This window comes from Capricornis sumatraensis, chromosome 8, assembly GCF_032405125.1.
Source record: "Capricornis sumatraensis isolate serow.1 chromosome 8, serow.2, whole genome shotgun sequence".
In the NCBI taxonomy this organism is placed as follows: domain Eukaryota; kingdom Metazoa; phylum Chordata; class Mammalia; order Artiodactyla; family Bovidae; genus Capricornis; species Capricornis sumatraensis.
Window position 1 is genome coordinate 49,270,537 of NC_091076.1, and position 13,195 is coordinate 49,283,731.

Genomic DNA, 13,195 nt, shown 5'->3' on the forward strand with positions numbered 1-13,195 from the left:
AATGGTTATTTGAAACCCAACTAATTTCAGCCAGTAGTTTGATACAACCAAATGCAAACATCATTAAAAATGTAGGCTGTGTTTTAAAGTTTTGTTATAAAGAGTTTGGAGCTTACCACAAGATTAAATTGTAAAATAACTAGTTAGCAGAATTTCTCTTAGGCAAATAGCAGACTTTGTGCTTTCTCTATAGCACTTTGTTGACATTTGTATAGAATCAAAATGAGTACCGTCTTTTTCTTTAATTGACAATACTAACACCTGGTATAAAAGTGGTGTGATTTTAGGCTGATGAGCATTTGGACCTGCTGCTTGTGACTGAATTGTTGAGAGGACTCTGGTTTCTGTTTATAGTTTCTCTATATGGGAGACAGTAGATCCCCCTATATATGAATGTGTCTATTGTCTTTTAAAAGACTGTTTCCTAAATTTATGAGTTAGCTTGAACAGAATTCTACAGATCCTTTGATGCTCAGGAGAAGTTTGAATTCATGAGAATGTGAGGTCTGGGGATACTCAAATCCAATCTCAAAAGGTGCAGTGGAGGCTGTTCTTGAGGTTCAAGGCTGTGACTGCTTGTTCTTTTCAGTGGAATTACTACCCTTTCAATATTAGAAGTACTTCTCATTTTTTTAATCTATAGATAAATTTGTAATGTGGTTGGAGCTGTTTGTTTGCTTGAGGTACTTATTGAAGAAAGGAGATACAAATCTAGTAACTTCTTCACATGATCCTTCATCCTGTGTCATCCTCACCCTCATCTATCCTCTTTTTCAGGAAAGTAAGCCCACAGTTGAAAATGATTTTGAAACCCAGAAGCTCAAAGAATGGCTTCCTCATCTCCACTATCAAGAAAACATTGGTCCTGCAGACAGGAGCAACTGTGATGATGATCAGCTCCTTTCAGAAGGTAGTAATGCCAAACAAAGTGGTAAGATACTAATAATTGCATTCTGTTACACTCATTATCCTGATGTTGATTCTTTCCTTTCACCTCCTGCACTTGCTAGTTGAAGAAGTTCATTGTGTTAACGGATCTGTATTGTGCCCAACTTTGTCTTTTGACTTGATAGGCGTGCATCAGGACAAAGAACTGAGTAGGAAATCCTCAAAACCACCTGTAGCAAAAATAAGAGGTGGATTGGACTTGAACCAACATGAACTTAGTGCCATACAAGAGGTAGAATCACCAACAAGTGGCAGAACTTCTATACTAGGTAAAAAGATGGTTTGATAAAATGATTTTTTAATAGTTTGCTAGTTTTCTATAGTTATTTCAGGATGCTAAATATTTTGTGGCTGTTGAAGAAACCTAGACTATGAGTACTCATGAAGGGGAAAAAGTGGTTTATATAAACAGTATTTAAAACGTGGACTTAAAGAAATACATCATTAGGTAACTAAATTCTTTATACATGGGAGAAAGCAATTTATTGTAGACAAAAATTCTTTGTCTCCTTATTCTGACATTCTTGCTTCCCTCTGCTGCTTGCTGCTGCTGCTAAGTCGCTTCAGTCGTATCCGACTCTGTGCGACCCCATAGACGGTAGCCCCCCAGGCTCCGCTGTCCCTGGGATTCTCCAGGCAAGAACACTGGAGTGGGTTGCCATTTCCTTCTCCTCTGGTTCCTTCCTAAACCAGTTTCTTTAGGATATAACTTTTTTCTTTTTTTTTCCCTCTCTCTCTTTTCCCGTACTGCTTTTTCACCTCAGTACCTTCACTGCTCTTTTCCTGTATCTTTCACAGGATAATTATGGTGTTTAAAATCCTGGCTCTAAGGACTGTTAGAACATGTATATTTCTTTTCTGTGCTTCTTCAGAGATCTGGAAAAATTTCTTACGTTGATCCTTAATAAAAGTTTTATTTTCGTTTTATAGTTGTTTTTAGATTTTACACTCAACCAGATAGTTTTATTGATCAAATTTATCCAAGCAGACTCTTTGAAGGGGGAAAATAAGCTTTGTTAATAGAAAGGTACAAGGAAGTTTACTATTGATACTAGCTATTTAGGTCTTGTGAAAGTTGCTCAGTCATGTCCGACTCTTTGCAACCCCATGGACTGTATAGTCCCTGAAATTGTCCAGGCCAGAATACTGGAGTGGGTAGCCTTTCCCTTCTCTAGGGGATCTTCCCAACCCAGGGATTGAACCCACGTCTCCCGCATTGCCGGCGGATTCTTTACCAGCTGAGCCTCAAGGGAAGCCCATTTAGGTCTTAAGCCATAAAATATTGTACTTTTGTTTCTGGCTAAAAGAGTTTAAGAAGGTAGAAATTCTGAATAACTCTTAAGAGTCATTCCATATTTTGTTTTCTTCTTATGTCTTATGGAAATTATAACGTAAAGTAAGTGTTCTGTTTATTAGTAGGCTTTGGAAGCTTTGCTTCATTTTGCACTATTTGGTAAACACAACTATTCAGGAATAGAATGGTGATTTCCCTGATTCAGATTGAGCATTGGGAATTTCTCACCATTGATTCCTATAAATTAATGAGTTGTGTTTGAGATTGCAAAAATGTCGTTTTGCTTAGAAGGGAAAGCTGTATATTCCGTCACCTACACCTCCTTACCCTTTAGCCCTTTTTCAATGAAAAGTACCCGATGTAAGTCTTGACAGTTTCCTTGTCTATACCTCTCCAACACCCAACAGATTACCAGTTCTTTTCAATTCTAGATGATCGACTCTGTTTGCATTCCCACTGCCATTTCTAGTTGATTCACTTGTTTCCATTCCCACAACTCCCCTTTTAATTCAGGCTGTCATTTCCTTCTTGAAAGACTGCTGCAAACCCCCATGTCTCCCTGTTTCTAGCCTAGCATTACTTTCATTCATTTTTCCATGATGTACTCAGAGTAATTTGCCTCTATTGCCCTGTGTTTAAAACTCTTCGGTAGTTTCCCCTTGGCTGGAGGGTGAGTCTAAACTAAGTCTTAAGTCGCTAGGTTCATCCACCAGGGCCTTCATAGTCTTGCTCCCTCCCTTCAGGGTTGAGTTTGGTGCCACTTTGTGGCATAAACTTTGCCTGGACTATCATGTGACCTTCTCGTGTGCTCTTTGGGAGCTTTCATCATAGCCTTTATCACACTTCTTTGGGAAGTAATTTAATCACATAATTAAAGGCAACTAGTGCTAAAAGATTACAGCATGAAACAGCATTTCTTCTTGCCCCTACACACCCCTCACCCCTTAATCCTACTCACCAGACACAGTCACTGTTCAAGCCTCCTTGGTGGTGCTTCTTGTATTTGCTTCTTTAGATGGCAGTGGATTTTAGTAAAAACTAAGCGAAATACTAAACACCACTAAAATAATTTGAGATCACATTTTCTCTATTTGTGGGAACACCTTTCTTTAAGTAGGAAATTAAATGATACATTCTTTTTTTAATTGAAGGATAATTGCTTTACAGAATTTTCTTGTTTTCTGTCAAACCTCAACCTGAATCAGCCATAGGCACACATATATCCCCTCCCCCCTGAACATCCCCCCACCACCTTCCCCCATATCCCACGCCTCCAGGTTGACAAAGAGCCCGTTTGTTTCTTAGCCATACAGCAAATTCCTGTTGGCCATCCACCCCACATATGATAATGTAAGTTTCCATATTTCTCTTTGCATACATCTCACCCTCTCCTCCCCTCTCCCCATGTCCATGAATCTATTCTCTATGTCTGTTTCTCCACTGCCACCCTATAAGTAAATTCTTCAGTACCATTTTTCTAGATTCCATATATATGCGTTAGAGTACAATATTTTATCTTTCTTTTTCTGACTTACTTCACTCCGTATAATAGGTTCTAGCTTCATCCATCTCATTAGAACTGACCTGAAGGTGTTCCTTTTTATGGCTGAGTGATACTCCATTGTGTATATGCACCACAACTCCTTTATCCATTCATCTGTTGATGGACATCTAGGTTGCTTCCATGGTCTAGCTATTGAAAATAGTGCTGCAATGAAAAATGGGATACATGTGTCTTTCAGTTTTGGTCTCCTCAGGGTATATGCCTCGGAGTGGGATTACTGGGTCATTGGTGGTTTTATTCCTAGTTTTTTAAGGAATCTCCATACCATCGTCCATAGTGGCTGTACAGTTTAATCCCCACCAACAGTGCAAGAGTGTTCCCTTCTCTCCACACCCTCTCCAGCATTTATTGTTTGTAGACTTTTTGATGAGGGCCATTCTGACTGGTGTGAGGTGATATCTTCTTGTCGTTTCAATTTGCATTTCTCTAATAATGAGCAGTATTGAGCATCTTTTCATGTGTTTGTTAGCCATCTGTATGTCTTCTTTGGAGAAATTTCTGTTTAGGTCTTTTTCCCACTTTTTGATTGCTTATTTGTTTTTCTGGTAGTGAGTTGTATGAGCTGCTTGTATATTTTGGAAATAACTCCTTTATTAGTTGCTTCATTTGCTGTTATTTTCTCCCATTCTGAGGGTTGTCTTTTCACCTTGCCTATAGTTTCCTTTGCTGTCCAAAAGCTTTTAAGTTTAATCAGGTCCCACTTGTTTACTTTCGTTTTTATTTCCATTACTCTAGGAGATGGGTGGGTCATAGAGGATCTTGCTTTATGTCACCAAGTGCTCTGCCTATGTTTTCCTGTAAGAGTTTTACAGTTTCTAGTCTTACATTTAGGTCTTTAATCCATTTTGAGTTTATCTTTGTGTATGGTGTTAGGAAGTGTTTTAATTTCATTCTTTATATGTAGCTGTCCAGTTTTCTCAGCACCATTTATTGAAGAGGCTATCTTTGCCCCGTTGTATATTCTTGCCTCTTTGTCAAATATAAGGTACCCGTAGGTTGATGGGTTTATTTCTGGGCTTTCTATCTTATTCTGTTGGTCTGTGTTTCTGTTTTTGGGCCAGTACCATACTGTCTTGATAACGGTAGCTTTGTAGTATACCCTGAAGTCAGGAAGGTTGATTCCTCCAGTTCCACTCTTTTTTCTCAAGACTGCTTTGGCTGTTCAGGGTCTTGTGTTTCCATATGAATTGTGAAATTTTTTGTTCTAGTTCTGTGAAAAATGCCATTGGTAATTTGATAAGGAGTGCATTGAATCTGTAGATTGTGTTTGGTAGTATAGTCATTTTCACAGCATTGATTCTTCCTATACAGGAACATGGAATATCTCTCCATCTGTTTGTCATCTTTGAAGTCTTTCATTAGTGTCTTATAATTTTCTGTGCACAGTTCTTTTGTCTCCTTAGGTAAGTTTATTCCTAGATATTTAATTCTTTTTGTTGCAGCAGTGAATGGGATTCCTTAGTTTCTCTTTCTGATATTTCATTGTTAGTATATAGAAATGCAAGTGATTTCTGTGTGTTGATTTTGTATCCTGCAACTTTGCTAAATTCACTGATTAGCTCTAGTAATTTTCTGATACTATCTTTAGGGTTTTCTATGTACACTATCTTGTCATCTGCAGACTGAGAACTTTACTTCTTCCTTTCTGCTCTGGATTCATTTTATTTCTTTTTCTTCTCTGATTGCTGTAGCTAGGACTTCCAGAACTATGTTGAATAATAGTGGGGAAAGTGGGTACATAATCTTTTTTTATTAATATATTTCTACTTTTATTTGTAGATAATGTGTCTGTTTGTAAAAATAGTTTCATTTAATATTTGTCACCTTTTGTAGTTTCATACTTTGTGAATACTATCCCTTGTCTTTGAAAACAGAGCTTCTGAAACTGTCTTTGAAGGACCAGGGTGTTCTCTATTCCTTTCAGACCAATATTTTGTTAAGTTACAGACCATGTAGTTGAATGTCAAAGCAATGTTATACTGGTATTAAAGTTTCAAAATGTTTAGTCTTCCCCCCAAAAAAAGATATACAGGATATATATAGTTATTAAATTTCATAGAGTTGGGAAGCCATTAGGGGAAAAGTCTTTAAAAGCCTCCTTAGGTGGGTGACGATAAAGTTGAGAAAATCTGAGCTAAATTTCTTCTCTGTAGTTTATTTATTTTGCCTTTGCCTTCTAAGAGCATTGTCTCAGCTTTTTAACTAATATTTCTTAGAAATTTTTATATTGGCTCTCAAAGTATAGTCTCTAAAAGCTTGTCCTCTTTTCTGTTTCTTTTCATAGCATCCTGCTCTTGTTCCATGGATGCAGGATACTACCTACACTGAATATTTATAGGATTTTGTTTGTTCAGGTTCCTGTATTTTCTGTCTGGGTCCTTCCTTGTTTGTTTGTTTTTCTCCTGTGTGAAATTTTAGAATTTTTAAAATCTAAAATCTTGCTTATTTCAGTGGAACACTGAATGGCTAATTGGAAATTCTATAGGTGGGGACCTTATTTACTTCTGGATTTCATTGAAAAGGTGGCTTTTCATTGAGGACTGTCCACTTAGTACCTGTGGTTATTTTACCTGAGCAATTTACAATTTAGTTTCTTCAAAGAAAGATCCTCTAGCTTTGATACAAGCCTGGCTATTGGTGCTTATGGAGGCAGACCTGAGGGACCTGAGAAGAGGATGTAGACTTTCTTTCAATACCCCTGATTTCCTTATGCCATTCTTTTTCTTCCCTGCACCCTTGCCCCATTCTGTGCCTGTTCCCCCTGATTCAGAGTGTAGCTGTGGCCACATTGCTAAGAGGATAGCGGGAAATCCATCAGGGTCTCCCCACATAGGCATGAATCCTGTCAGCTGTGGCGCTGGTGCTTTTCCCCTTAGAAGGTGACCCTTTGACACTTCTGCAGTTTGAGGGTCTGCGATAAATTTGATCACAGATCTGTAGCATTCCATTTCTCCAGAGAATAAACCCTTCGTCTTCCCTGGGGATGATGTTGAGAGACAGGAATCTCCAGTGATGGGAGGGCTCTTTTACAAGTACATGTTTTTAAACCTTCTACCTGCTTTCAGTTCCCTAATACACACCTTTATTTTGTAATACATCTTGCCTCTTAATTCTCAAGTTTTTCTGGAGTTGCCTCCAGTAAATTAGCTTCTACTTCTGAGTGTCTCCCATTCCTTTGTTTCATAAGTGTTTATTTCAGTCATAAATATTAATAAGTACTTTGAAAATCACCCTCAGGTAGACACCATCCAGGTCAGGAATTGGAATGTAAGAGAACTCCATAAACTCTTCCTTTGTACTCTTGATATTAACTCTTCTTTCTCAACATCATCCCCAGGGAAGACGAAAGGTTTATTCTCTGGAGAAATGGAATGCTTACACACTGTGATCAGATTTATCGCAGACCCTCAAACTGCAAAAGTGTCAAAGGGTCATCTTCTAAGGGGAAAAGCACCAGCGCCACAGCTGACAGGATTCATGCCTGTGTGGGGAGACCCCGATGGATTTCCGGCTATCCTCTTAGCCATGTGGCCACAGCTACACTCTGAATCAGGGGGAACAGGCACAGAATGGGGCAAGGGTGCAGGGAAGAAAAAGAATGGCATAAGGAAATCAGGGTAAACACCTGAATTGGTCCCTTATACCACAGATTAGCTGTGGCAGTTTTTGAATTTTACATTATGAATACATATTATACCTTTACAATATTAATGGTTAGTAAGTTCTCCAGGCATATTAAAAACTTAGTAAAATTGAAGTAAAACAATGTAAAGGCTGTGTGAAAGTTAAGCAGTTACTTTTTCTTGATACATTGATCAAACCTTTAAGAGTTTAGATTTTTACCCTTTTTAGTTTCAAGAAACATAGGTTTCTAACATTCAGTAAGTCAGTTTTTTTTCCTCCCAGGTAAACCTGATTTTTGTCAAGACAGAGACCCCCTGAGGGTCTCAATAAGCCGAGAACAAAGTTTTCTTGGGAGCCCTCTGGACCGTGATCCATTTGGTTGTCTTCACCCAGTTGCTCAGGAGAACATCTGTGGTGATGACTCTGATAAAGCAGGTGAGAGAGAAAGGAATCGAAAGTGGAATTGCTGTGCACAAAAGTATGTGGGCAGAAGATAATTATTGTAGCGTTGCATGTAATGAAAAATGGTAAATAACTTCAGTAAAACTGCAGTTTTGTGAAAGTGTTAAATGAGAGGAGAAAAGTCTGTTCATGCATTTGAAAACTGTCTGAAATAAGAATCAGTGTGTTAGTACAGGTTAACCCTTGTTGGAGATTGGGTTTCACTGTCTATTTCCTATGTTTACATACTGTAAAATTTTTTCCCATAAGAAGCCTATATTCCATAAGCAAAAAGTTGAATAAGGAAAGTGAAGCTTATTTAGATAATAAGTAATTTTACATCTTTGGCATTCTAAATGAGCTGCTTTATGTTTAGTTTTAAATGCTGAAAAGTATTAAAGAACAAGTTACAAGGAAAAAAACTTTAAATGACTAAAATCTGCCACTCAAAGACAACTGATGTTAATTTTCTTGCTTTTGAATTTATGCATGTTTATAACAGGCTGTTTTTTATGTGTAATATTGACCCTACAAAGCATAGTTCCAGTACTGCTTTATTACTTCTAAAGTATCTTTTTAAAAGTTGCCTTTTTCTAACCAGATTTCTTCTTATTTTAGCTATCACTTAACACTTGGATAACTGTTAACCTTAGTTGTATCTAGTGTTTAATAGAATGAGAAAAGAGCGAGACCTATTTTCTATATAGGAGTTTATAGAGAAATTGACTTCAGTATCTCCTTTTTAAATTGGAGATTGAAATAACTACAGATATAACTTCCGATGAATTATAGTTTTTGAAATTTTGAAATAAAACTATTAGCATTTTTTTTAGATTTAGCCAGTGAATACTTAAGGGCTTCCCTGATAACTCAATTGGTAAAGAATCCATCTGCAATGCAGGAGACCTGGGTTTGATTCCTGGGTCTGGAAGATCCGCTGGAGAAGGGATAGGCTACCCACTCTGGTATTCTTTGCTTCCCTGGTGGCTCAGCTGGTAAAGAATCTGCCTGCAATGTGGGAGACCTGGGTTCAGTCCCTGGGTTGGGAAGATCCCCTGGAGAAGGGAAAGGCTACTCACTGCAGTATTCTGACCTGGAGAATTCCATGGACTGTATAGTCCATCAGATCGCAGAGTTGGACATGACTGAGTGACATTCACTCACTCACTCAGTGAATACTCAGATTCCTTTTTATTCTACCTGTCAATGTCCTCTAGCCAAAGACTACCAGAGGACACACCTACACAAGAAAGCTGTGTGCTTTGACTTGCTGCAGTGAGAGAGCATACACACCATGGGGAACCAAAAGTGAGTTAGTGACAGGGTATCAGAAAGGACTTACTGTAAGACTTGGGCTTTTATTAGGTGATTTTGGGGAGGGTTCAAGGAAATAGGGATTTGCTTATTTTAGTATTGGATACTATCAGGAAGCAACTGTGATTCTATTATTGGATACCTACAAAATTCCTATCTAGGAGGTAGGAATAATGGAGTTAGGCTAAGTAAAGCTGTAATTGGTTAAGCAGCAGTCAGTCACGTCAGCCAGAATAAGGAGATGGTTGTTTTTGTGGTTTGGACAGTATTCATGGTTTTGTCTATGTTCAGACATGAGAACTGATGGTCTGATTTTTGTGTTGACCCATCAGTCACAGAGTGTGGCCTTCTCCAATATTTGTATTCTATAACACTGTACCTGTTTACCAGGAGAACTCCAAGGCATAGCCAGTAGTGCCAGGTCTGCTCCTGGCTGTCAGAGGCTGCTTGTCTCTTTCTCACAATCATCCTGAGGTGGTATTGTTTCTACCTTGGAAGGGAGGGTCTTAGTGTTGTTACTGTCTTTTCCCTCCCTACCGCTTGATTCAGGTCATCACCTCACCTTGGTTTCTCAGCTTTTTAGGTGGTACTCCCTAGCTTTGCACTCTGTACCCTTTGCTTTTGTAGGAAAGCAGGAAATGGTGCTTTGCTTCTCAGGAAAGCAGAAAATGTTGCCTTCCTGTAGCAATATGGGAAGATTAATCTCTTTAAGGCATTGCTTTAATGATGTAACTTCCCCTTTTTAGGAACCTCTCACTGTGTCCCTGTTAAATCAGTGAGCTGTTTTCAAACCAGTGATACTTCTCTTCCAGTTACTTTCAGGGACCTGTCCATTGAATTCTTCAACATCTTAAGTAACTTGACCTTGCTTCTCTCTCTCTCATTTTTATTTTTCAATTCTTATCACTACCCAAATGCTACCCTGGGCCACCCATCTCTAGGGGAATCTTTGGTTTGTTATAGATAATAACAGTTATAGAATTCTGATTCTGAATGAAAAATCCCTAACTTCTCATCTCAAAACTGGCTTTTGAGATGAGCTGCTTAAAAAAAAAACTTCTATTAAGTTTCTTACTTTCTTCACTTAAAATCTTAGTGTATATAGAAGCAACCAAGTAACAGTTTAATGGTTAAATTATGTCACAATATTTTTAATTCAACTAGGAGTCAAAAAATGTATTTAAAAACAAATTATATTTAAATATAATATTTTCTGTAGTTTTACTAAATTATCTATAATATAGATATCATTTTATGAATATTTATCTACACACATATGTAGATGCATATGTGCCTGGGATATGTGACCTCTTAGAAAACATTTCTTACATACACACTTAAGAAACATTTAATTAGCATGATCTCTTAATATCATGGTGATAATGAGATGAAAATTTTATTTTATATTTGGTGGAACAGTTTTAATTTTATTCTGTTTCAGAGCCACAGATGACATATGCTTTGGCCAGCTTTCTCACAAATGTTGGCTATTGAGAGTAAGAAAAAAACTAACTCAGAATACCCAGATTACTAATGGTGAGATAGTATAATTTGTATGTGTTTTTAGTATGTCAAATGTAATTAGGAATGATAATTCATAGTAAAGGCAGTACATGCTCCTGTGATTTTAGACAGCACTGCAAGTTATGAAGAAGTCAAATTTCTCCTTGTTCTACCACTGGTTGCACTTTCTTTAATGTACATTTTTCTCAACTTTGAGATGAAAGTTGTACTTATGATTGAATATTCTTGCTTCTTTACTTAAAATGATGATAGAAGCATTTCCAATCACACTGGCTCTTTTTTAAAGGGTTTTTATTCATAGAATAATAACAACTACAATTTTTCATGAAAAAGTACATGTGCTAGCTATAAATATTATTAATGAATAATAACATGAATTTTTTTTCTTCTTAGTCAAAAAAAGAAAATTGTAGGAAAGCAGGAAATTATGCCTTCTGGTGCTAAGAATTTGATTTGTCATAATCCATTCCTTCCTCCTCCCTCCCCCTTTTAGTCAAAGTCAGGGAGGCTGTGGTTGAGAATTATGCAGTATTAAGCTATGCCGTGGAGAGAGAAGGCCATACGTACCTGGATCCAAATGTTAAGGTTAGTAATGTCTTGATGTGCCCTGCATCATTAGAGCTGCTTGGCTTCGTCTGTGTTCTCTGAGATCTGCTCTTACTGAAGTGGATCAGTGATGAAAGTAGCCAAATCTGAGCATCAGAAGACCACTCAGTGTACCTGATGCATGATCTCTATAGTTCTGAGAAGCAAAAGAATAATTTAAAATAAGGGGTGTGAAGGGGTGTGTGTGTGTGTGTATAGGTGACTGGATAATTAAGGGGCTGGTGGGTAAGTGAGATACTGGTGAGTAAGTGAGAGTTGCTTGTGGGTGTGCTTGTATGAAAGGCTGATGAGTTCTGAGCAATGATGAAAAGATTTTACTGCGGAACTTTATATAACTATGAAGGTTTCTACACTTGATCTGAGCTCAGAATTAATAACTTCTACTGTTGGCAATTTGGGTTTTTTCTAGCTATTTCTTTCTACACAGTGACCTAATGTTCTCCTTAATTTTTAGGCTGAAACACAAGAAATTTATCATGAGCCATTATCTTCAGTAACTGTTTCCACTGGGAGTTTTTTAAGTTATGAAAACAAAGATTTAAGCCTTACAGAGCCAGGTATGAGTATCAAAACGTTTATAAACAAATTGAAAGTCAAACACCAATTGAGTTGCAGTACAGTGATGAGAGCTAACCTTGTTTTTCAGAATGTGCTGAGAGGGATTGTTTTTTAAATCTCAAAAGTAAAGTAATCATGCCTTTAGAATATTGGACAGTATGATATTCTGAACATGTCTGGAAGTCACAGTGATGCTCTATCAATCTCCAGTAGCACATTGAGCAGGGTCTGCTAATATCGGTGGGAACTACCAAGCACGTTTCTTGGTTGTACTGATTCCTTATCAATGTATGTTGCTATGTCTGTCTGCTAAAATCTGTCTCAAAGGAAGTACCCAGCCATTAAGTATTTTCATTAAACCCCATTTTCAGAGTCATTCCCAGAGCATGTGGACCATAGGGAACAAGAACCTCCTGCTGGTAAAGAACAGGAAACAAATGTTTTAAGTTCTAGAGTTCCTTCAACACAAGATATTTTTCAAAGACAGGACTCTCAGGACGTCCATAAACCTCTTTTATGTGCAGTGGAAACACTGACATCTGGTCAGACACACGTTCAACAGATGAGAGACAAGTACATTAATGAAACAAATTTGATGACTGAAAAAACAGACTTTCGGGGTAAGTTTTATTTAAAAGTACGACTTTTTAAATAAATATGTCTATGTAAACTAAGTGTTCTTCATTTTTAACCTATCATCCTTTTTAGTTGGGAGAAGTTGGGAGCTTTGTATTTTGATGGCTTGCTGTAGCAATTATAACGTGGAAAACACTGAGGAGGGCACTTAGTGAAAGGAGCTCTGGAATCAGACTGAAGACCATGTGGAAGAGATGAGCAGGTCTTCCTTTACCTTTGCAAAGTTACCTACAGCAGTGGAGGCAGTACTGCCTGTATTGAGCACATAAACTTAAGTCATACAGACCCTTGACTGTTGCCTGAGACCACAGGTAGCTTACTCTTCATCTTCTGTAGAAGAGGTGTTGGAAATAATACACATAAAGTGAAATAATACACATGAAGTTCAGTGTCTGGCCCATGGTAGCACTCAGTATAGTGAGCTTTTCTTAAGTAATTGATCCCCAAATGACCTGAGAGTAACAAAGCTTATTGTAGCAAAGCAGTGACCCTAATGGCATCTTATTCCTAAACCCCCTAAAGACTTTGAGGCTAGTAGAAATGGAAACTTAAATTTGTCAAAGGGTTTGGAAACCCCCCACCCCCCACTTTTGCATCAGAAATAATGATAGGGCTTAATTTGACAGTATCTGCTGGTAATGAGAAGAATGGAAATAATTTTGTTGAGTTGCAGTTACCTTAAAATA

The 13,195-nt window shown here is 37.7% G+C and overlaps 1 protein-coding gene and 2 non-coding genes across 3 annotated transcripts in view; all 3 read left to right on the forward strand.

Annotated features, from left to right (window-relative positions):
• Positions 1-13,195, forward strand: part of CEP295 (centrosomal protein 295) — a 44,121-nt gene that overhangs the window by 22,964 nt on the left and 7,962 nt on the right. Inside the window, exons 15-20 of the mRNA XM_068978911.1 lie at positions 778-931; positions 1,074-1,217; positions 7,713-7,865; positions 11,203-11,303; positions 11,770-11,872; positions 12,245-12,493. Of these exons, the coding sequence (XP_068835012.1) occupies positions 778-931; positions 1,074-1,217; positions 7,713-7,865; positions 11,203-11,303; positions 11,770-11,872; positions 12,245-12,493 (904 nt within the window). The remainder of the gene's footprint in view (positions 1-777; positions 932-1,073; positions 1,218-7,712; positions 7,866-11,202; positions 11,304-11,769; positions 11,873-12,244; positions 12,494-13,195) is intronic.
• Positions 11,378-11,457, forward strand: LOC138084906 (small nucleolar RNA U2-19). Its single transcript, XR_011145306.1, has one exon. It is a non-coding gene; the product is annotated as a small nucleolar RNA U2-19 (small nucleolar RNA).
• LOC138084903 (small nucleolar RNA U2-30) lies at positions 11,611-11,682 on the forward strand. The gene has a single exon (XR_011145304.1). It is a non-coding gene; the product is annotated as a small nucleolar RNA U2-30 (small nucleolar RNA).